Source organism: Danio aesculapii, chromosome 5 (assembly GCF_903798145.1).
Source record: "Danio aesculapii chromosome 5, fDanAes4.1, whole genome shotgun sequence".
Taxonomy (NCBI): domain Eukaryota; kingdom Metazoa; phylum Chordata; class Actinopteri; order Cypriniformes; family Danionidae; genus Danio; species Danio aesculapii.
The window spans coordinates 31,104,872-31,129,253 of record NC_079439.1 but is presented as its reverse complement, the minus strand read 5'-3'; the positions used below and the strand labels follow the sequence as shown (position 1 = coordinate 31,129,253).

The window sequence follows — 24,382 nt, the reverse complement described above, 5'->3', positions numbered from 1 at the left end:
TTTGTATGTTTGCACTGTATTTTGAATAGGGTATATTACAGTAGTCTTGTAAAGTTTTCTAGTGCACTGACTCCTAATACTTGAAAAAAAATGCTATTACCCTCAGCTGCAACTGCAACTCACTGAGTGAATGTGAGGGCAGTAATTACTTGAAATCAATGACCTTACTTACAAACTTCCATCTTCACTGCATCACCATGCTGAGAGACACCATGTACATTACTGGCCACACAAAAATATGAGCCAGCATCCAACTTGGACACACTCGGAAACTCCTGATCACACAAACCAAAAAAGAATGTGCACACATAAATAATTATACTAATGTACCATATGACATTTAATTCAAAACTACATAAGAGTATAATACTTAAAGTTTTGATAACACTCTTAAATTATAGATGAACATACCAGGTTTCCACTGAAAGCATTCATCTTATAAGTGAGGTTCTTAAAAGTGGGGAACTTGGTTGGATCCTCAGGGAGGAGGTTGTTGTCTTTGTACCAATCATAGGTGGATGGAGGAGAGCCAACTGGGTCAAAGCAAGTCAGGCGGACGTTACTGCCTGTTGTGACTGATGAAGGAATGCTGGATACAGGCTTGGAAGGAGGAACTGAAGTGAACGGAATGGAGGGTTGTAATGACGAGCATGATTTGTGTTACAATATTTCAAAGCTATATCTTTGCACCCCTCCACCAAAAAATATAGACAAATTGAACAAGACACAGTTTTGCTATTAGGTAGGCTTGTGCTTTCTAATGACTTATATATGACTGAAATTTATCACACAGTAACAGTCTTTATCAGTGTTGGGGAAGCTACTCTGAAACTGCTGCTTGATAAGCTACAAGCTTCTCAGGAAAACTAGCTAAGTTACTCTCAAACTAGCTACATTGAAGCTACTTTTTCACAAAGACAATTAAAATGAATAAGCGCTACATTACTTGATGTTTAAAACACAGTTTCAATCTGTCAATAACTGCAATAAATGGAGCACTGCAATAACAAAACAACTTTGATTAAAAGTGACGTGGCTCCATAAATCTTAGTGAAGCCCTTGCGCAATGTACTTCAGGTTAACTGCCAACTGTTAGAATACTTTACGGATTGAATATGATTGTTTACAAAATAACAGTAATAAATAAATAAACTTGAGACTATGACATGTATGATTTACTAATAGATGGCTGTAATAGATGACACTGCTGCATCAGACCGTTGCAGGTTCACTAAATGAAAGCTGTTGTCAAGGTATTCCACTACTTACTGGACAAGTTGCTACTGGAAAAGCTACATTGTATCATAAGAAGCTGAGCTACTGTCAAGCTACTTTAAAATGCTACTATACTTAACTTAATGCTACTTATAACTTAACTTCCCAAACACTGGTATTTATATAGCCGTCAACATTTGAAGTTCATCAAAGTTGTCCTAAAACAAGAATTGTGATGGATGATTTTGATCCACTTCAAATGCTGACTATTGTTTTTGTTTATACACACAACTCAAATTTACCAGAGACTACAAGTTTGATGGTATTCTCTCCATATCCACCATTTCCAGAAACCTCACAGTTATAATCTCCAGTGTCTGCTCGCGTCACTTTGTTAAATCTCAGTCCTCCAGAGTACGCAGTGATGCGCTGTTCATATTCAACTGATCATAAAAAAAATACACAGTGAAACATCTTCTCAATTCCAATTTTGAAAACAATCATCAACACACAATTAAGGACTGAAACTGGACGGACAAAACAATATACTTGAAGACTATACCAGTTGGCTTGTTATTAAAGTAGATGAAATACTGAAAGCCCTTCAGATTTCTGAACTTCCATTCTACTCTGGGTGTCGCTCCAAAGTCAGCGGTGTAGGAACATTGCAAGTCAACTCCTGATACGATAAAGATAAAATAAATAAAACGCTTGGTTAAATGTGCATGGTGTTTCATATGACCGAAGCCTTGAATGAGGATCAATACAGAGGTGCTCTTCAATACACTCTTATATTAACAACACCACACAAACAAAATTACTATTCAATACAGAAAAGACAAAGAATTACAGGAAAATTATTAAAATTACCCTCATTTTCTTTCACTTTCACTACGGGACCATTAACAGTCACTGAAAAGGAAGCATGTAGGCCTGCACACAGAAAGAGAGATTAAATTCTTAATTACATACAGATTCTGAAAACCACTTTTAAAAATCAATCAACTGCATGAATAGTTGTAAATATAAATGTCCTGAAACCATGCAAAAACCTTTTACTCTTTTCAGTTAGTTAAATATTTTAATACTTTTTAAGTCAAAATCATGACAAGGGCAAAGAGATGCTTTCTGTTCCATTTATAAATACCAAAAAAACAAAAAAAAAACAATACGGCACACAATACAGAACCGTTAAAATAAGGGGAAAAAAAGTTGACAAGCTTTTATGTTACTTTAGCCTTTTAATAATGTTAATCAGGTTTTAATGTAAGTTTTTAAGTTACACAAATTTTACATTGATGTCTTAAGCTCCTAGGGCTTGAGTGTCCAGCACATTTTAGCTCTTAAGTGGCCATTTAAAATACTTTGAATGTTTTATATTTTGTTACAGACACAGTCATCCTGCACTGTTTTGCAGCATATGAAATGTCCCAAACACTGTTTTTAACTGTCCAAAATGGGAAAAAATGTTTTAAATCTCTGATAGTCAAAGCAAGGTTAAAAAAAAATAATTCTATGTTAAAAATTCAGGAAAAAAGTGTTTTATGTAAATTCGGACCACAAGTCCACATATATGTACATAATTTTTTCTCTAAAAGTACATTGTATTAAAAGATGATACTTAGGTTGACTCTAATAAGCCCACATAGCAAAGAGAAATAAAAAAAATGCATGTAAAAAAACACCTAGGACCTTAAGAGGTTATGTCAGTATTATTCCGTTTAAACAAAAATTTAAGGCAGCAATTTTTTTACAGTGTACTACAGACAATATATTTTTCACAAATTACTAGAGAAAAAAATGAAAGAAAATGAGGAAACTGTCTGACCGAAATAAAATGATGCACATAGAAAAACAACCACTGAAGAAATGGACTCTTACCTGTGAGTGAAAAAGAGAGGCACACAAAGACCAAAGTCAACATTTCCAGTCTGAAATGATAGAAGGTTTTCCACGGTATGTTACCTGAATGTATATTATTTTAGCAGAACAGTGTTGCAGTTGTTTATTTGCTAGGTTCGCACAAAACTGAGTGAAGATAAGCAGAAACTTATCTGAAACTGTTTAGAACTTGGTTAGAAGCTAAAACTGCATGACGTTAGGAAAGCAAGCACAATTTTAAGGTTAGACAAATAATTGGAAATCGTTCTCAGAATGAACCTTGGGAGTCCAAACATTGCCTATATGTGCATATTTGGTTAGTAACCCACAAGATAAGAGACACAAGAACAGACCTGTTATGAAAGAGACTAATTACAGATTATAATTCATACTGGTTTTGCCAAAACAAATAAAGGATATTTATTATTTAATATCAGGGGTAAAGCCAATAAACAATCAAAACACATGACAATTTGTTGAAGCAACAAGTTTGGATTGGTGGAGGCTGAAATTTGTTTTTGCTGAAAATAAGATTTTAATCAAAAAGATGTTTGTTTTTTATTTGATTGCCCTCATTTTACTACTATTTTAGCTGTTCGGGAGAAAAACAAACAAACATGACACCACTAGCAGCACACTCCTCCCCATAAACAAAACTGACTAACCATATTATGTAAATGTGGCGTAGCATTTCTGGCAGGGGTGGATATGTGACCCACGAGTCCTACTGCACCAAACCCATGCTGAGCTGGAATTGAACCAGCAATGGCCTCTAGTGTCTGTCACTATAGCATCTTTAGAGCTCAGAGGAGTGAGGTTTATCTGCACTGCCCTTCGCTAGCTGGCCTCAGTTACACTTACGCCCTTAAACCTCACTCCCATCCCGGACGAGCCCCCATATGTAACCCACCAGTTCTATTGCACCCAACCTGCGCTGAGCTGGGATCGAACCAGCGATTCTTTGTATGGGAGTCGGTTGCTCTAACAAGGAGGCTAAAGACCATGGCCACTAGAGTCTGTTGCTAGAGCACCTGCACAGCCCTTTGCTACCTGGCCTCCATTACAGATATATTATGAGATGGCTTGGATTCAGAATGTAGAGTTAAGGTTAACATGGTACCAGCTGTTTTGCCCGTGACAATATGATGTTAGTACTGGCCATCAGGTGCCTTCTCTAATGTGCTGTGTTGAGATCTTCTTTCACGATACTCCAAAATAAAAATAGAAATAAAACAAAAATAGGACAATGAGCACAAATGTAAGGCCCAGCCCAGCTCAGGTTATCAATATGATTAGGATAGGATCTGAATCTCTTTCCAGGTTTAATCCAACCTTCACACAATTTAGATTTTCTCATGATAGTTGGGTTTAGGAGTGGGGTTGGGTGCCACGGCTTTCTTTTAAAATCGCAGACTGTTGTAAAACTAAACTCATACGAATTAGCCACTAAACTGACAAAACGTAAAATAGCTACGTTGCCTCGTGAGATAAGGCTGGTATTATAGGAAAAGACTCCAAGTCAGGTGTTTATTTAGGCCAGTGGTCTCAAGCTGAATTCCTGGAGGGCCACAGCTCTGTATAGTTTAGCCCCAACCACCTCCAAATCACACCTGCTTAATAGTCCATAGTAGTCTTGAACACCTTTGGATCAGCTGTGTTTGATTAAGGTTGGAGCAAAACTGTGCAGAGCTGCGGCCCTCCAGGAATCCAGTTTGAGACTTATGATCTAGGCCAGAGATGTCCAAACTGGGTGCTGGAGAGCCGGTGTGCTGCATATTTTAGTTCCAACCCCAATTCAACACACCTGAACCAGCTAATCAAACTCTTTCTAGGTGTACTATAAACTTCCAGGCAGGTGTGTTAAAGGAAGTTGGAGCTAAACTCTGCAGGACACTGGTCCTCCAAGACCGAGTTTGGACACCCCTGATCTAGGCAACAGAAGATTGCAAGAAGTGTTAAACAAAAAAGGGCCAATAATTACTGTCAGTAAACTGGAGAAAAACATTTGTCTATTTTTTCACACATGCAGTTGTTTTTCTACTTTTTTGTAATTCATATCACAATATCACAGCCCTCTATTTAAAAATGAGGGGTTCCACAAGATCGATTTAAGGAATCAAGTTAACTTGTTTGTTTTTACAAATTTAAGTTATTGCACATAAAACAAAAAGTATGTTGTTTCACCTTATTTTAAATAAGGAATATTTCTTGATTATTTTTATATTGAAAAAAATTCCAAAGCATTGTGATATAAAATGCATAAATTGCATTACAAAAACATTATTATTTAACATACAAACTATCATTAAACATACAATCCTATCCACAGACACACAAACACACAAAATCACAACAAAGGGTGCTTTATTAATAATTTGTATTTGCATATTTTTGGTATTTAGTAAAATATGTCAATTTCCACAAATCTGTGCACTTGTACTGGTTCACCAAGCAGCGGAGTTCGATAAATCAACAAACTGACAATGCTTAACCAAATATTCTTAATAATACGAATAATATAAGGTTTAACAAAGATTTGTTCAAACAATGTTGTGTAAAACATTGTTTAAATTCTTGAACTGCGATGGGTTTGATAATTTTAATATTAACTATTAAGAGGAACTGAAACTGGTGTTCTGGTTCCAGTTGATTGTCAAGCCATTGCTTAAGAAATTCAAAAGTATATCATTTTTTGAAATCAACATTTCAATAACAATAAAAAATATATACCCCAAACATTTGCAAAGTAGTCTTAAAAATATACAGATCTGACAATTACAAGCAAATTCAGTGCGAGTTAAAATACCAGATTACCCTGACAAACAATCAAAGGCTGTGTGTGAAGTCAAACAAGAGGGAGAGAAAGAGGAAAAAACAGTGATTGTCCACATTAAAAATAGTCTTCGTAAATGTGATTTCAAACCTGTATAAACAGAACTAAAGACAAGCCACATTGGAGAATCATACAGTGGATCAGCATTGCTTCACTGCGAGTCCATTGATGCCGCCACAATGCCATGCTGTCTCAACTGGTTTCTGATCATCTGATTCTTCGATTTCCACTCCTCCATCTGTGTGTGAATACACACAAGCAATTAAAGAGGATTGCATTTTATTGCAAATTAAATAGTTTTTTGTTCACTTAATGACACACAATGGTCCTAAAGGATTGTTTTTAGTTTATTATTATCTTCTTTTTTATTTAAATGCAGGTAGCAGAATTTCAGAATAAGAAAAAAAAGCAAGTTTCATGAGATGAAAACCACATTTTAAGAATGCTGTTTAATGTGCAAGATGTGAAGGTAACAATCAAAATCTTAGTAGAGCATTCAGACTAAATGTCTTTGCTTTTAAAATGCAAAAGTCAGCAGTTCAGAATGGAAAAAAGCACAGAATAAAGCACAAGGGTATCCGGACAGAGCCACTGAGTGCCTGTAAACAAAAACTTGCAATGCTTGCCCCGCCTCCGAGCTCTTCTGATTGGTCCACTGCTGTGGAACTGACAGTGATGAGCTGCTATGCTTGTGAAAATTGAGGTTCTTGACACAGAGTCTAAAAAAGTGAAATCATGTGTGCGACGCTTCTAAAAACTTAAGTGTAACAGTCAAACACATCTGTCAAGCACGTTTACATTGAAAAACAATAGAAAAGTAGTGCACTGGATAGGGAAAACCCATTCTGTGTGAAGAGTCTCTTTGTCAAAAGTTATTATCTTTATCACAAATTCCAGGATTAATTTTCTTACATGTAACAAAAAAAAACCCAACCCTAGCCTGTAAGTATACAATACAGTGATAGTCAAAACAATCTTTAGTTACAATACATTGCTTTGAGGAATATAATTCCTGAAGTGACAGAGGAAAGAGCCCCAAATCTTGTGAAATTGTCCAATGTTGCCTTTTAAAAGATATCTGGTTCAGTACAAGTGCAGAGATATTAATTCTTCAAGCCATAGGAGGATTAACAGTTTTCCAATACAATAATAATAGCATCTATTATCAAACAATATGTAGGGAATTTCTGTTGTGCATTGCTCAATGAATTTGTATAATCAGAATGTCTTATTATAATAAGCACTGGGTCGGGATCTATGTGTAGATCATGAACACCTGAAAGCACTTTAAAAACCTCATCCCAGAATGCAAAACTATGAGCTAAATCGGCTTCTTCTGATTTACACTTAATCACAAATAGGAGATATATCAGGGGAAATCCTTTGTAATTTCTTTTTGGAGAAGTGTAGTCCATGTAGGACCTTAAACTGGATGAGGCATAATCTAGTGTTGATTGATTGTTTATCCATATCCTCTAAGCTGTTCTGCCAAATCTTTTCCGAAATTTCTGTGAACGGCCTCTTAAAATGCATGCTTATACAGACAAACAATAAATAAATAAATGAGCATTGGAATAAAAAAGCTTGCAAAAGCTACTACTGTATGTTTAATATTTCATGTATGCTGGATGGTGACAGGAATAATCACCTACTAAATAAATTTGGTGTTGACTGCTTAGTTATACACGATATCGAATGTCTCTTTATACTACACTAGATCAGCATAGTACAGGAGTCAGACCTTGCTTATAAAAGGACTTAAGTAACTAAAATTTTACATCACCTCTTAAATTTGTGGTCAGAGATTCTCATAGAATACGCCTATACCACACTTTTAAAAGTTGAAGTAAACTTTGAGTGAGTAAACATTTTCTCACGGTGACATCAATGCTCTAAAGAGTAAATTTACCCAAAATAAAAGTTCTGTCATCATCTTCTGTTGTACACAAAGGAATATATACTGAAAAATGTTAGGGAAAAAAAAACTAATTGACTTGCATGCAGTATTTTTTGGTTCAGATTATGGATGTCAATGGCTCCTTTTCCCCAACATTCTTAAGTACATCTTGTTTTGCTTTCAATAAAAGAAAAAAAAACCCATAAAAGTTTAGAACCACTCAAGTGTGCATAAATGTTTAATAAATTTCCATTTTTGCCTGAATTGTCCCTTTAATAGCCAAATAAACAGAACAAAAGACAAATCATTAGTAAAAAAAACTATCTGTTAATGGTGATGTGATAATATTTGCATGCATGAAATCTTAAATTCAGCAGCCCAGTCATGTCACTTCATATATTCATTCATTCATTCATTCATTCATTCATTCATTTATAGGCTAGCACTTTATACAAGCCATATTGCTTTAAAGTCACAAGTATCATAAGTGTTAACTTCTGTATTTGGGAGATTTAAGAAACGCATTACAAAAGAAATATGTCAGAATGTGGCTGATGCAAATTCACTAAAGCAGTGAGCAACTGAGAGGAGTGAACTGAGGAGTTGCATACCGAACTTGTCACACTCTACTTCTCAACCATAAAAGTTGAGAATCGTCAAGCATTCCTAGTTTTTCTATCACTGTCATGATGAGGCTATGCAGGTCTATGCGTGTATTGGTGAATTTCCCGGAGCTGTATTGACACATTGACTCATTGACTTGAGCTCATAGACGCATTTCACAAGCATAAATTCTCAGCATAAAAACAGCATTACATGTATACACGCATGTGATTTTCTATTCTGTGCCTTTAGGTTTGCTTTTAAAAATGATCATGAAAATGCAAACCAGAACCAGTAGTGAATACATTACTTTTTGTTTTTTTGCAAACAAACACTTTAAACTCAATGTCTACATTTTTTGTCATTTTATGTCATTTATGAACATACAGGAAATGCCAAGTCAAGTTTGTACAAATTCTGTTTTCATATTTCACAAAATCAGCTCTAAAGATGCACAATATATTTTTGTATCATCGACCCTTTGATGGATAGTGTAAATTGGAAAACATGTAAGAGTTTAAAGCATTCAGGCACAAGAAATTATAACATTACTGTGTTATTTTTATTTGATCTTTCACTTTCTGTACATGAATTCAATCATCTTTGAGACTGCTTGGAAAACCATAAAGTGCTGTTTATTTCTTTTGTATTTTGTAATTTGTTCATTTTATTACATTCATTCATTTTCCTTCGGCTTAGTTCTTTATTTATGAGGGGTTGCCACAGCGGAATGAACCACCAACTATTCCAGCATATGTTTTACGAAGTGGATGCCCTTCCAGCTGAAACCCAGAACTAGGATATACCCCTACACTCTCGCAACCACTAATTACTCACATAATTTAGTTCATCCAATTCACCTATAACTAGGGATGTAACGATTGACCCGACTCACGATACTAATCTCACGATTCACAATTTAGTCACGATTTTAACAAAATTATTTGAAACAAATTTAAGGTGAAGGGCCCTTTCATTTTTTCTTCAATGCTGCACATTTTTGCAAAATATAATATATTTTCTGCCATAACAAATTGCTATTTTAAAAACAAATAATAATAATAATAATAATAATAATAATAAAAGAATAATACAAACTAAAGAAGACTCATTAATATAAACAAACTAAAACTGTGTCTGTGCTGGGATTTTACATTTTTAAACAGAAATATCAGCACTGTTTCTGGTATAAGCAATGAGATGGCTGGTGTGAAGAGGTAAGCCTTTCCTAAACCAGAAAACAGTGTGTACAGAGGTGGTCAGTAGGCCCTCTGCTCCAGGGGACTGGCCACTGGCATAAAAAATCTGATTATAAAATGACTAATTATATAGAAGGATAGAGACAGGAGTTGAACATGAATATGAAGGTGAATAATTAATATTACTTGTATAAATATTTAGTATACGTATCAGTGTGATACACTTAAGAGATAATCTTGAACATTTTTAAATATTCAATAATAATAATAATAAGCAAATTGTTAAACTATGCATAAACTAATTTGAAAAGGAGAAGGTAAAAATAATCTAATACCTGCTTCTGTAACAGAACAGATTTCTGAAACACATCTTCACACTTTCGCTGTGAAAACAATGACGAGTGCTACAGAGATCACACTGTGCATCAGAGCAAACGGAGCTGCAAATCATCCAGTCCGCATGGTTTGGCTTATTACTAGTTTTTTTTAATATATAGACGTCTGTGACAGTAGTTTTTCACTGTGCTGACAGTTTATGTGCATCATATTCATTGTTCTGTTAGTCTAAGTAAACGTCTTTTTGCAGTATTTGCACACAGTTTGTGTTTTGTCTGGCGCACTTCACTACTGTAATTTTACTCTGCCGCCCCACCTCTTGCTCACCGCTGATGTGCAGGTAAAAAGAGTTTGCACCTGTGAACACAGTGCCCCCACTGTTCAAAAAATGTATTGCGATTCTTTCAACATTTCTACTGATTTGACTTGTCACATATTTAAATCGATTTTGAAGCCGCTTACGATGAATCGTTACATCCCTACCTATAGCACATGTCTTTGGACTGTGGGGGAAACTAGAGCACTTAGAGGAAACCCACGCGAACACAGGGAGTACATGCCAAGTCCACACAGAAACGCCAACTTGCCAAGCTGGGACTCAAACCAGCGACCTTCTTGCTGTGAGGCAACAGTGCTAACCACTGAGCCATTTCATGCATATGCAATTCACTACAATATCATCCAAATCAATCTGAAAAAATATATTTATCTTCAATAAATATATCCATTAACAAAAACTAAAATTGCAACATACTTTTTTTTTCAAATATTTTAACTAAAATGTTTACATTACATTTTAGTTTGTAGTGTGAAGCTTATGTAGTGCAAAGTGAAGTACCTCTTTTCTAAGAAGCTGATTGTCCATCCTTAGTCTATCGGCAGTATTAAGTTCATCCTCCAGTCGTGCATTGCTCTGACGCAGCTCCTGGATATAGTCACATGCCTTTGACAAGATCCCACTTTTACTCTACAGGAAAGAGCAGAAACGTTTCAGTATCCAAAAAGGCAGAAAAGCTATGACATGGAAAAGTCAAATATATTATATATTTAAATTATATGCATGTCATTAGCCCCTTTCACACATACAGACATTTCTAGAATATTACCGCCAATTTTCCCGATTGCCAGAAAGAGCGCGTTCATGTCTAGAACAGTGTTTCTCAAACTGGGGGTCGCAGAATAATTTCAAGGGGTCGCGAGAGTGATTTAAAAATTGTGTAATTTTCAGTGATTATAATAAATATTTTTCAGTATTACAAGTGAAAGCTAATATTTTCAGATTTTTTAAAGATATCACTGATGAATTCATAAAGTATTTAGGACACATTCAGGCAGAATGCGTCTTTGCACTTGAAGCGCAGCACTCAGGAACAGTTTAAAACTGTCATGTCAACTTGCCGCAGTAAACAAAGCCGGCAACGCTTGTCCCGCCTGCGCGCTCTTCTTATTGGCCCACTGCACTAGACTGAATCATTCTGTCAATGCCTTCTGCCTTCAGATGACAGGAGATACAACCGCGAAAATGTAACGCACTGAAGATGAGAAAATGAACAACACTGACAGATTTAGTTTTAGAAACCAGCTAAAGCTACAAATAATGGCACATCTGATTACTGATCACATGGTGAATGGTAATCCACCATCTACACTTTTCCAAGAGTGGATAAAAGACTTCCAGTGGCTTTAAGTCTGCTATGAAAATAACTAAAGCGTTCCTGTAAAGTCTGTGGGACGGAACTTTCAGGTAACAGTTTGCCACATCTACACATTTTAAGCACGAGAGGTTCTGTTTAATCCTTTATTTAATGGCCAGACGCTGTCAGTCATGCAAGTGGCAGCTATATGTAAAATTTAACACCACATACACCATCGCAAAAGGGCTTGCACTGACCAAGATTAAACTAATATTGCAGCTCATGAAAAGACCAGTATTGCTATTAAAATGATGTATACAAATAATAAGGTATATGTCAAAAGCATCTGTGCAATATCAGACACCATCTGTGAGAACACAGTACAGTTATCGTATTGTTAACAGATTACTTAATAAATTCATGTCAAGCAGTGCGTGCAGGGCCGGTGAGCGATTCGTCCGTGATATCTTTTGGTCACTCAATTATGCTATAAAAATGTGTTTTCTTGTGATAACGGGATTTTATTGAGACATATTTTCCTCACGCATGCATATATATGTTTTTTTGCTTGTTAGTTTTGATTAGTGTTGATTTCAAACGCAATAAATCTCTTTATAAAACTTAAAATAAGTTATTTTTATTGTTTGGATATGTTTTGGTAGTGGGGGGTCGCGAGTTCTTGACGATCTTACATTGGGGGTCGCTGGCTTAAAAGTTTGAGAACCACTGGTCTAGAACACGCTGACGTGAGACATCTAATTTAGCCAATCAGAACACTCAGACGCATTCACATCCGCGCTGTTTATAAAAAAAAAAGCCTTTGAATATTTTTCCAGACACATTTAGCAGTTAGATGTCGGTCAGATAACGTTTCTATGTTCCTTCTTAATGCCAACTGTGTAAAAAATATTGATAAAATGCTTACGATAAACCGCTGTTTGTTTACCTTCAAGCTCTGCTTCAGTTGCATGTGCACATAAAGGAGCCGGTTAGCGCCAGCTCACACACATTATGTACATCTCAACATGTCAAAGTGTTCCTCCGTATGTTTTCATATAAGTTGTTCACAATACTTATCCATCCACAGAATTTGTAATGTAGTCAATTGTGTAAATATTTAGCTGCGGTTCACGCTTCTGCCTTTGGATGTCTCACAAAGCAGCAGCATGAATGCTAAAGCTTTAAATTAAAGTGAAACCATCAAGAAAAGGCCGACTCCTATGTTTACAAACACAAGCGCAGATGACTAAAGGTTATTTCTGGTTAATGATGTCAGACTGTACTGGTATTTAAAATGGATGTGTGAATGGTCTTTTCTGGAAAAAATCCAGAACATCCTCACCTGTGTGAACAGCGCTTTTTTAATTTACTGGTATTCCGGAAGTCATTCCGGAAATTTTCCAGATATTTATGAGCATCACTGTGTGAAAGGGGCTATTGTGTTTTTTTTTACTGTATAAAGTTACTGTATGGAGGATGCATAATTGATAACTGAAGAATGTAAAACACATTTGAATAAAACATTTAAACTGTATGCTGCTAGTCTATCTGCTAACTAAACTTACTTGATTACTCTTTGCGTCAAAAGTGCAGTCTGGGATGGTTTTGGAAAGCTGAACAATCCATTGGTTGATCTTGTCCCTCCGTCTGCGTTCCACTGGATGAAAAAAACAAAAAACAACAACAAACAATGAATGGCTTTCAGTTTAATAGGAAATAAATCAGCAGGGAATGAATAATGAGCTGCTGATTTCCAGTGAAACAACCTTCATTGTGTTGAGCCCGCCGCTTGTCATCCCTGGAAACACGCTGGGATCCTGATTTACTGTAAAGGATATAGGATCGGTTGAGAACAAAAAGATTACGGCCATTAAAAATGTGTTTTTTTATGTGATGTGAGATGACAACCTCGGCTGCGTTGTGGCTAGAACATCCTGTGGTGACATCATTACATAGAGCTGACCTGTGAGAAAAAAAGATGAAAGGCAACTGAGTCTATATGCTGTATCTGCATAAATGTACATAGTTAACTGAAACTGGATCTTTTTCAACTATTAGCTTATATAGTGACATATTAGACAGACTAATAGTGGATTATAACCACTTTTATGTTTTCTTGCATTTCCCTGTTATGTACATCATTCATTCATTCATCATTTCATTCATTTTCTGCCGCTTTTTCGGGGCCGGGTTGCGGGGGCAGCAGTCTTAGGAGAGAACCCCAGACTTCCCTCTCCTCAGACACTTCCTCCAGCTCCTCCAGGGGGATCCTGAGGCATTCCCAAGCCAGCCGAGAGACATAGTCCCTCCAACATGTCCTGGGTCTTCCCTGAGGCCTCCTTCTGGTGGGACATGCCTGGAAAACCTCCCTAGGTAGGCGTCCAGGAGGCATCCGAAACCACCAAGATGCCCGAGCCACCTTGTATCCGAGATCTTGTCCTTTTGGTCATGACCCAAAGCTCATGACCATAGGTAAGAGTAGGACCGTAGATTGACTGGTAAATCGAAAGCTTTGCCTTTCAGCTCAGCTCCTTCTTTACCACAACGGACCGGTACATCGACCGCATTACTGCTGCCGCTGTACCAATCCACCTGTCAATCTCACGTTCCATCCTTCCCTCACTCGTGAACAAAACCCTGAGATACTTGAACTCCTCCACCTGAGGTAAGTACTTTCCTCCGACCTGGAGATGGCAAACCACCTTTTTCCGGTGGAGCACCATGGCCTATATATATATATATATATATATATATATATATATATATATATATATATATATATATATATATATATATATATATATATATATTCTAATGACTTTTTTCCATGAAACTTTGATAAAAAGTCATCAGCCACTGACTAACCACTGGCTACTTTTGTCTTCAGTGCAACATGATTATTAAAGCAACTGATAAGGTGCTCAAGAAACAATTATATTAATCATATTAATAATGTTGAAAATGTGTGTAATTAATATTTATGAGGACATATTTTTTCAAGATTCTTTGATGAACAGAACATTCTAAAGAACAGCATGTAAATTTGAACAGTAAATATTTTGTAGCATTTTAAAGGTTCAAAAAACCCTTGGGTACATTTTATAGATTTTAACAGATTTGTATGTTCAGCATCAATTAAGATAAAGTTAGCTCATGTTAGCTTTATTTGTGGAGAAAACTGGATAACTTTAAGCTTTCGTCAGCTAATTTTATTTTCCGGGTTTAAAATCCTTATTGGGGCGGGATCAAAATTGGTGACGTAGTGCTCAACTGCTAGGAGCGATGACGCATCAGTTTCTCATTATCATTCATAGACTGAGTTTTCTTATGCTATGAGAAGACCCTGCTTCTAAGTTATCCATGAGAGCACATGTTTCCAATGACAGACCTGCCAAGCTGCTTTTCCCGTAATGCAGTCAGCAAAGCTGTTTGTGTTTAGGAATCATTTTTGCTGAGCTGTACAAGTATTGGAGAATGGCAGACTTCGTGTTTTACCAGTTGATTTCCTTACCATTCAGATAAATCACCTTTCCGTGCCGCTGTGTTGGCACATACGTAAAATTTTCCATATTAACAGCAGGGCTAATGGTTAAAATAGGGAGACCTGCAGCGCTGCTATCCACTGTGTCTGCATTCAGTCCCGGGGATTGAGGAGGGGAGAAGTCCTCCTCATTTATACTGTTTATATAAACATGATTATGTTCATAATTATAAAACAAATTGTTGTTATGCATATATATTATATGAAATTATGAATAGCCTATTGTATATGTAACAGGGCAATAAATTACTGTTTATTTCTTTGCATCTTAACTTCTGTAATTTATAAAATCATGCGTCTTCCTCACAGTTTGTGTCAGATAAATTTTTTTTGCCTGATTTTATGAACCAATCAGTTAATCGCCTCCCTCATTTTCCCCTGCACTGCCAGCCATGCCCACTTCTCCCTTCAGCTCACAGCGCTCCACGCCCATCTTGTAGCAATTTTTTTTTTTTAACTCTGAGGTAGACTTGAACAGAAAGGGGGAGGTTTCATGACCCTTTAAAAGTATTGAGTTATTTGAGAATTCTCTGTGTATTCTTTTTAAATATAACAAAAGACACAGACTCAAAAACCTTGCAAATCCCCATACTTGAACAACTGTGTCAAATGAGTTGTTGTTTTAAAGTTGGAATGATGGCAGCTTTTGAATCACTGCTTTATTAAGCTATGAAACTTTTTTTTTTTTTTTACAAAACTTTTGCTTCAAATCAGTGGTTTGGAGTGTGTATCGAATTGTCAAGTTGATTTCAAATTCGTTACATCACAACAGTTTTAAAACGTTTTGAAAATTAAACGGTTCTCCACTTGAAGGCGTGCTGTGTAACACCAATAAATTCTTCATTCAGATTGCCCCCAGTGACAAATCGTTGAAGAGGTTTCATAGTTTTTACCTGATCTCAGATGAGTTTCACAAGTTTGTAGACGTTTAATGAGAAATTTGCTAAATTAGTTAATAATAGTCTCTTGCTGGACAGTTATAATACTTGAAAATGTATAAAAGAAAACGTCATGCAGACACTTAATATTTAATGTTATAAGATGATAAGCTAAGTGCATTTATAGCTTTTTCTTTCAATTTAAAATTTGCATTATGTTCAGAAAGATCAACTTAAACGTGTTTTGTGTATGTTTTTGTTGTCCCTAGCTTGTACTGTTTTGCAAAATGATTCACTGTTTCAAAGTGTGCAAAGCAATTGGTTACATTTCTTCCCCATCACTAATGGATTTTACCTGCAGAAGTAGGCTGAGATAGTACCGAATCAGCTGTCTGGAGACCGGTTACCATGGCACCAGCAGTTGTGTCAGAGAGGGTGGCAGGATAGTAGTACTGAGTTTCAGATGTTTCTCCCTCCACACTCTCCGACATTACAGCCTATAAACACAGGCACACATTCACCTACTAAAACCACCATTTATTTCTGTCTTTCTATAGGCAGAAAAGACCAGATATATTACATACAGGTGGTGTTGCTGCCTGGGTTGCTGTGGGAAATCCAGTCACCACACTGACTGCTGCGGCTCCGTCTGCATGGCCTTCGACCTGCCCGTCAGCCAAGTGGATGACGCGATAGGTAACCTGAACCATTGGGGTCAGAGATTTAATCGTCATATCTTCAACGTCATATTATCAACGTTTACTGTGCGTGAATATGCCATTTACCTGTCCCCCTGTTGCTTCCGCTTTTAGAAGATGATACTTAATTTGCTGGTCTGTTGAAAATGCAGCTGCTGACTGGATGGCTGTGACCGCCAGTGAATCATCTGTTGTGTCAGCAACACCTGATAAAGCAATACCTGGAAGTTACTGTAAAGTAACAACAACTCCTTAGAAACTTTTAATTAGTATAAGGGATTTTTTTGCAGTTGAGAGGTCGGGTATCAGATTAGTGATAGTTCAACTGACCACTGATTGTGGTTTTAAGTCTTGCTGGAGAGATCATGTTTAATTTGCTTGCAGATATGCAAGTCTACACACATAGATGATCTAAAACCTTATGTCCAGTGAGGCAAAAAACAATTCACAAAGCCCCAACAAGACCACATAATAAGGTCTGGGTAGATTATATCGTTTTAAAAGAATCAATTCCAAAGATAAACAAACTGGCAACAGAGTTTTGGGCACTCAATAATGCAATGGATAAAAAAAAAAAAAAAAACTGACAAAGATTTCATGGTCATGGCCCACTGTTAAGTTGGAATAAATTTTGCTTTGGCATGCTTCAAATCATACCAGAAAATGAAGAGGCATCATATTATTCACAAGTTCAATGTGGTCTGGACCAAGGCTCAGTACTTGGACAGCTGCATTTCACTGTGTGGATGTACTTAGGAGTAGGGTTGCACGGTGTACCGGTGTTATGGTAGTATCTTGAGGGTAAGGGGGGCTCATGCTCGGCTCTTATTTATAGATTTATTCATTTAATCCAGAGACTTTTAGATAATTTTCAACTAAGCAACAATCTTGTTGGCTGGATTTTAGACTTTTTAACCAATAGAACACAAAGAGTGCGAATAAACAGTTCCCTGTCTGAAAGCCTGTGCTCCTTTACCGGGTCGCCTCAGGGGTGTGTGTTATCCCCACTATTATTTATTCTGTACACAAACATGTGTCAGAGCACAATTTAAAATCATTTCATTTTAAAATATGCAGATGACACTGTGATTGCAAGCCTCCTACAAGGAGATGAAAATAGTCATGGTCCCATAGTAGATCATTTTGTTCAGTGGTGTGAGTCTAATCTAAAACTTAATGCAACAAAAACTAAGGACATGATTATTGATTTTAGAAGCAATCATACAGCAGTAGAGGTGACTAATATTATGGGTCAAAAAGTAGAATGGGTGGAGAACTACAAATATTTGGGTACCGATCTCTAAACTTTGAGGCAAACTGTGATGCTGTGTGCAAGAAGGGATATCAGCGCCTATATTGTCTCATGAAACTATCACGTTTTTACATTGGCCCAAATATGCTTACTCTTTTCTATCGTGCTTTTATTGAGTGTATTCTATCCTTCGCTCTGGTGGCATGGTTTGGATGTCTTTCTCTCAAAAACAGGAATAGACTGAGCCAGGTTGTTAGGTGGTCTAGCAAGTTGATTGGTGAATCACAGCTGAGTATTGAATCCCTGTATAGTAGGCAGCTTTTACGAATTGGCCAGAACATTAGCAGCTGTAGCTCTCATCCTCTGTCTGAGGAGTTGATCCTGCTCCCTTCGAAGGTTTCAGATGCTTTTTAGTAGAAATAAATGGTTCAGGAATAGCTTTGGAGCAATTTAAGGTTGCAAAATTGTGTAGAATTCATGCCTCTTATGGTAGCCTATTGCATGTTTTCTTGATGCTTCAGTTCGAATGCACATCTGAATCAGTTCTGTTCCAGTCAATTTGATTTAGTAGCTACAACAACCGCAACAATCTCTTAAAAAGAACGACTCACAAAGAGAAATTTTGAATTACTTTGGATTCTTAGCTGATAAGACTGAAGAAAAAGAAAATAGATGAAAAACCCAAAAGAGCAACAGGAAACAATTTGTCCACTTCATAAAGCCTAATTTGATCTTTTTGTAACAAATTTCGTTTGGTATAATTTGTATCTTTATTTTAATGCATTTTTTGTTGGTCAGTTATCTACAAAATAAACAAAAAGAACAATGCATTTTAGGTGAAGTGATGTGCAAATAATGTTTTCAATAATAAGTGTATTATTAATTCAAGTAAGCATAATATAACATAAAATATAGTATTTCTGACCATTTTATTTATTTCATAGATTTGAGTTATGAATTACAGTACTGCAATACTACTTGGTATTACGATACTTCAGCTGGTATATTATCGTAATGTGAATTAATGGTATAATGGTATCAACCCTACTTAAGAGATATCGTTAAGAAACTCAGAGTGAGTTTTCAGTTTGCAGATCTACATTTATTTGTGTCGAGAGGCTGGTCTATGTCTAAACACAGAGAAAACGAAAGAGACCTGCGGTGGAAACAGGACGTAGTTTAAGGTACTATGGTTGAGAACCACTAAATTGAATTAGTGTAAAGTTATAAGCACTTAGGTACTATTATTGATAATGAATTAAATTTTAATGAAAACACGGAAAGACTATGTAGGACAGGCCAACAAAGACTTTATTGTCTGCAGAAATTAGCTAAGTTTAATATTGAGAGGACTCTGATGGTGGCATTTTATAAGGCCTATATAGAATCCATTTAATATTGATTTGTTGGTTTGCTTCTTTAAAAGTAAAACAGAAGAACTCGCTGTTTAAGGTTTTAAATCCCTGCATCAAAGTATTAGGGGTAAAAGTACCAGGGTTATCCTATTTGTATGAAAGCCAGGTGTGAAAGAAAGCCCATCAGATTACATCTGATATATCCCATCCTCTTTTTGATTCATTTCAAATACTCCCCTCAGGATCTCGGTACTGGGCCCCTTTGGCAAGGACCAACAGATTAAAATTTTCATTTGTTCCTTGTGCGATCGATTTGCTGAATTTTAATGGGAAGTAGTAGTTGCTGTTTATTGTAGTAGTATTAATGCTGTTTAATGTTTGTCTTAAGTGTGTGGTATGATATATGTGTTGTAAATCTAGCATGCTGCAGAACAAATCACCCCAAAAGGGCACAATAAAGTTTACAGTAACAGTATTTGAGGCCTAATGAAATGAACCAATAAACAAACTTTACAGAATGCACAGTCGATTTTAATTTGATGACTTGTATCTTTTTACTTCTAAATTTAGAAAAAAATGGGATTTTCCGTCAGTAAATTACATAATTATGTACATTGCAAAAAAAACATTAATTTATGAGCTCACATCTTATTTTAATGTGTTACAAGTTGGTTCCTTCACAAGAATCTACTACTGGATAAACTGCAAGTTACGTAGAGAACAAGCAGTTGTGTGTCATCTGAGTTTGTGAACACTGATTTAGAATTTAACTGATTCAATACTTAACTAAATCTATCTGGAACACGACATAACTTTCATTAATTTCACCAATTATTGCCAGAATTTACTTGTTTCTATTTGATGAACTTAGACAAATCTATTCTAAATAAGCTGGCAATGAAATAAACGAAAATTTACTTTTGACAGGCAGTCAAAATCCATTTGGTTCCTGTGTTTACATACACTCGGTTTAGCACTAGATGGTGCTACACAGACTGCAATCGGTCACAGTTAAACCGAAACTAAAGACTGACCCCTAGCCAAACATGTTGATTAATCTTCCTAAACAAAACAAACTAAATGAGAAGAATAAAGTTCCTCTCACCGTCTTGTAGTATGGGAGAATCTTCAGGATCAGAACCCTTCCGTTTTCTTTTTAAAAAGAAAGAAGTTTATAAAATATAGTATTATCGTTTAATTAAATGTACTAGTTTATACAATGTAGACATAGGGGTGTTAAAGCAATAAACTATGACACAAGTTTGATATTTAGAGACTTACGTCATATTTGTGAGCAAATATTGTTCTGGGGTTTAGCTTTGATGTCCTCAAACGTAAATATCCACTGAAAAAAGATAAATAAAAATAGGACGACGTTTAATATTTGTACCAACGCACTCGACTCCACATCTTAAAAATATTCAACAGCTCAAAGCAGGTGTGGCGTTAGCACAGGATTTTTACGCCGCTGCGTTAAAAGTCCTACCATACTACCAATGCGTTGAGAAACCTCATACAACGCTATAAAAAGCGCACATTCCTAACTCGTAATATACAAGTTGACGAGATGCCACTTTTTGCACAGATATGCAAGGTTAACTATATCAGCAGCACTAGAATTAGTTACGATAAACTTAGCGAAACCACCAACACAAAGCCGCATTTAGCATGCAAGCTAACGCCAAGTAAACAAAGAGAAATTCAAACAACTAGTAGAAAAGTTGAGCCAAAACGCATATATAACAGCAATTACAGTGTCGTGCCTACCAAATAAGAACAACAACCTGGTGGTTAAGATCTAAATACGAGTTACCCGTTTATCTTTTGCAGCAAACGTTCAAGGGGCACAGACCTTCCTGCGCATGTGCCGCAACCTTTCGGGTTTAATTGTTAGCGCTAGAGGGCGCCATACACAACAGCATCACTGTTGGAAATGGTTTATAAGGGCATGTTTATGACTTGACATTTCATCACACCAATTGGAGTACAACAAAATTTTATTTCAGAATAATATAATTAAAACAATGCCAAGCATTTGGTTTACATTTACAACAGCACATGTTAAGAGACATGCATGATATAACAGTGTCTGACATCAGCACAACCAGAACCAGTGTACACATACTGAAATTAAAAGCAGTCTGAAGACCCTGATTTCAGAATTATGAAACTTCTGCAAGATAGAGAATTGATAAGTTGGCTTTATGGGAGAGTTATTTCAGGATATCCAATTCATGCTCACAGAAGCTCTGACAACAGTGGGACAGTGAGGAAGGCTAACAGGAGCGCTACTCCACTGTGCTGCAAAACACTCCACGCTGAACAGGCCTGAAGCTTACCTGGGAGGAAGTAAAAAAGAAGATTAATATCAGCCTGATCACCATCTGCCAGTCACCTAAATTTCCATGCAAAGGAAGGACTTGCTTGTCAGTTCAAAGCAATTACTGATTAGGTTTAGCATTTATGGAAGTTACTACTACACAAAAAGTGAAGTTTCCTCTTACTCTTGTCCACAATTTGTATGACTGACACCGGTGTGGCAGTCTGTCTGATGAAGCAAGTGTAGTTTGCAGGTTTGCTATCTGGTAAACCCTTCAAATACAGGTCACACTTGTTATCAGTAATGGTGACATTGGCACGGTTTCTGTACATGCTGTCTGGTGTGCTGCTGGCATTGGTACTGCCAATCAATTTATTGTCGGTCATGTAGTAGCATGTTTTTGAGAGCTTGGGGTCTGTAGCTGGAGTGAAGGTGCAGGACATTTGCAGGTTTTGGTCTTTAGTCAAGCAGGATGTAATCCTAAGGGATGTCTGGGCAGAAACAACACCTATTTAAAAAAAAAAAAAACCTTAGATTTAAGGTGCAAGCCATTTAAGAATACTGGTACAAAACAGACACTCAAATTAAAGTTTACTTTATTGAAATTTACCAAATAAAAAGAGAGTGGCAAAGGCGGTGTAGCACAACATCCTGATCACGGTGCACAGCAAAACCTGAAGCCAAAAGACAAGCGTTAAGCAATACACAATAACAGTATTGATTACGTCAGTACTGCAAAATGTACTGAAAGATTATGAGATTTGTGGTTACAGGACTTCCAGCAACTTAGATGCATGTGCAACCGGTTTAAAAGAGGAACACTGTATTCCTGCCAGGGTCCGGGTTGCCTTAGTTTTGTAGCAAATATGGGTGTGGTCATGCCATAAGCAAACAAACAAATCTGTATTTTAACAAAATACATTTCTACACAAAGTAGGCTACCAATATCTACACTGAAGTTAACGCACAATATGAACAAACCCCACCTTAACTACAGGCAGAATGATTTAATGACTAGACTGATGCGCGAAGAACTTCCCTTCAAGGGTCTGTGCATCTTTTTTTAAACAAGACTGAACTTGTGATTCTTCTGAAACCTTTGGACATTCTTTAGCAAAAATTAATCTCGTGCTTCAGCAGTAGCCTAGAAGTAGTTAAAACCCTCGAGACTGATTTCAACATGTCTTTCCGCCTTCATGTAAACAAATAACGTGTATGGTTTCAATACAACTACAATTTTAGGCGTTAGGAACATAAGTCAAGATAGCAAAGCCATTTATTAGGTTGGTTTGATCGCTACATGCACCAGTTTTGGTGGCGTCTTTGTGATAGATGTTAATAAACGCTACAGAGAAACGCTAATTAGACCGATGCGGTTCTTACCTTATCTTTCTTTGCTCAAGGATGCTGTTGATGCGCTATAGACACAAGACCCTCAGTAATGATCCCTTCAGGAAGACAGAGATTAAGTAAGGGGAGGCTGCACGCCCACTTAGGCTACATCATGCCTTGTCATTGGGAAAAAACATGACGACCCATTACGACCAGCTGAAACTTGTGTACGAGTTATTTATGAAATCAACAAGATAGCAATTAGAAAAATAACCCGGGCTTCTTTGTTGGGCAACTTTGTTTAAAAAAAATCGCCACACCCTTTAAATATGCCTCATACTTTTTTATAGTTCACTTCAAAAAAGTATTACAAGGTTGATTTTGGACTGGGTTACTGAAGCAAATAAATAATAATTCAAGTACGTTTCGTTTCACACAAGTTAAGCCATCCGTTTGATTATAATGTTATCTACATTATTGATGTCGTTTACAGGCATGAATTTAAAGGAATATTTCAGCTAAACATGAACGCCATCATATGTAATCACACTCAAGTCATCCTTGATGTTAATGACTTTCTTCTTGGACAAAACAGAATAGAAATTTTGTTCATGGTCTTCCTCCCCACTATGGCAGTTTAGAAAGTTTATATGTATTTTTTTGCTTAAGAATGCATCATTAACCCACTTTCAGTCATGTGGATTACTTTTAGGATGGTTTCTTGTGCTTATTAGAGTTTCAAAATCATTGGGATCATTCACTGTCATTCAAAAGTTGGGATGATGAGCCAGGATATTATTTAATATAACACCAATTGTGAAGGCGTGTACTGTACACATATCTTGAGGGTAAAGAAATATGGCTTAATTTTCATTTAGAGATTAACTTTAACAATTAAAGGACAGCTTGATTAAAAATGTACTTACATCCTCAAGTGGTTCCAAACCTTTCTGTTTCTTTATTCTGATGAACACTATGTGAAGATATTTTGAAGAAACCTGAAAACCTGTAACTATTGACTTCCATAGGAAGAGCAAAGCAGAAGTAAATGGTTACAGGTCTCGAGCTTTGTTTAAAATATCCTTTTTTGTGTGTTGAACAAAAGAAAGTCAAACAGGTTTGGAGCAAGTTAAGAGTTAGTAAATAATGACATAATTTTCAGTTTGGTGAACTATCCCTTTAATAGGCCTTTAACTATTGTAATACTTTTTTTGTGCAAGTCATCCTTTTAATTATTAATTTAGATCAAAAGCAAATTATTTTATATATCATGCACAGATTACAAATAAATGATCACAAACATGCTTCACACTTTCTATTTAGTCTATCCACTTTTCATGGTTCACTGCTAATCTGTATTTTCATTCTGTAAAATTTCAGTTTGTTGCAAAATGTAAAACAGTAAAAA

General features: G+C 36.3%; 3 protein-coding genes across 4 annotated transcripts in view; all 3 read right to left on the bottom strand.

The window, feature by feature from the left end:
• f11r.2 (F11 receptor, tandem duplicate 2) overlaps positions 1–3,338 on the bottom strand; it is a 6,899-nt gene extending 3,561 nt beyond the window's left edge. The window contains exons 1-6 of the mRNA XM_056457907.1: positions 3,097–3,338; positions 2,086–2,148; positions 1,778–1,894; positions 1,518–1,658; positions 412–614; positions 173–275 (exon numbers count right to left, since the gene is read on the bottom strand). Of these exons, the coding sequence (XP_056313882.1) occupies positions 173–275; positions 412–614; positions 1,518–1,658; positions 1,778–1,894; positions 2,086–2,148; positions 3,097–3,139 (670 nt within the window). The 5' untranslated portion in view covers positions 3,140–3,338. The remainder of the gene's footprint in view (positions 1–172; positions 276–411; positions 615–1,517; positions 1,659–1,777; positions 1,895–2,085; positions 2,149–3,096) is intronic.
• Positions 3,339–5,443: 2,105 nt separating this feature from the next.
• usf1l (upstream transcription factor 1, like) lies at positions 5,444–21,229 on the bottom strand. Of its 2 annotated transcripts, none has more exons than XM_056457903.1 (11): positions 21,136–21,229; positions 20,604–20,667; positions 20,428–20,474; positions 16,803–16,921; positions 16,602–16,718; positions 16,373–16,514; positions 13,507–13,561; positions 13,365–13,423; positions 13,164–13,255; positions 10,803–10,931; positions 5,444–6,167 (listed from the first exon to the last, which is right to left on the bottom strand). In XM_056457903.1, the coding sequence occupies exons 2-11, from the start codon at positions 20,606–20,608 to the stop codon at positions 6,081–6,083; spliced, it is 852 nt and encodes a 283-aa protein (XP_056313878.1). In that variant the 5' UTR covers positions 20,609–20,667; positions 21,136–21,229; the 3' UTR covers positions 5,444–6,080. The 2 variants fall into 2 exon arrangements, with proteins under 2 accessions (XP_056313878.1, XP_056313879.1); XM_056457904.1 differs by having other exon boundaries at positions 21,090–21,176.
• Positions 21,230–21,301: 72 nt separating this feature from the next.
• thy1 (Thy-1 cell surface antigen) lies at positions 21,302–23,133 on the bottom strand. The gene is made up of 4 exons (XM_056457906.1): positions 23,026–23,133; positions 22,253–22,316; positions 21,827–22,150; positions 21,302–21,661 (listed from the first exon to the last, which is right to left on the bottom strand). The coding sequence occupies exons 2-4, from the start codon at positions 22,290–22,292 to the stop codon at positions 21,561–21,563; spliced, it is 465 nt and encodes a 154-aa protein (XP_056313881.1). The 5' UTR covers positions 22,293–22,316; positions 23,026–23,133; the 3' UTR covers positions 21,302–21,560.
• Positions 23,134–24,382: the final 1,249 nt, after the last annotated feature.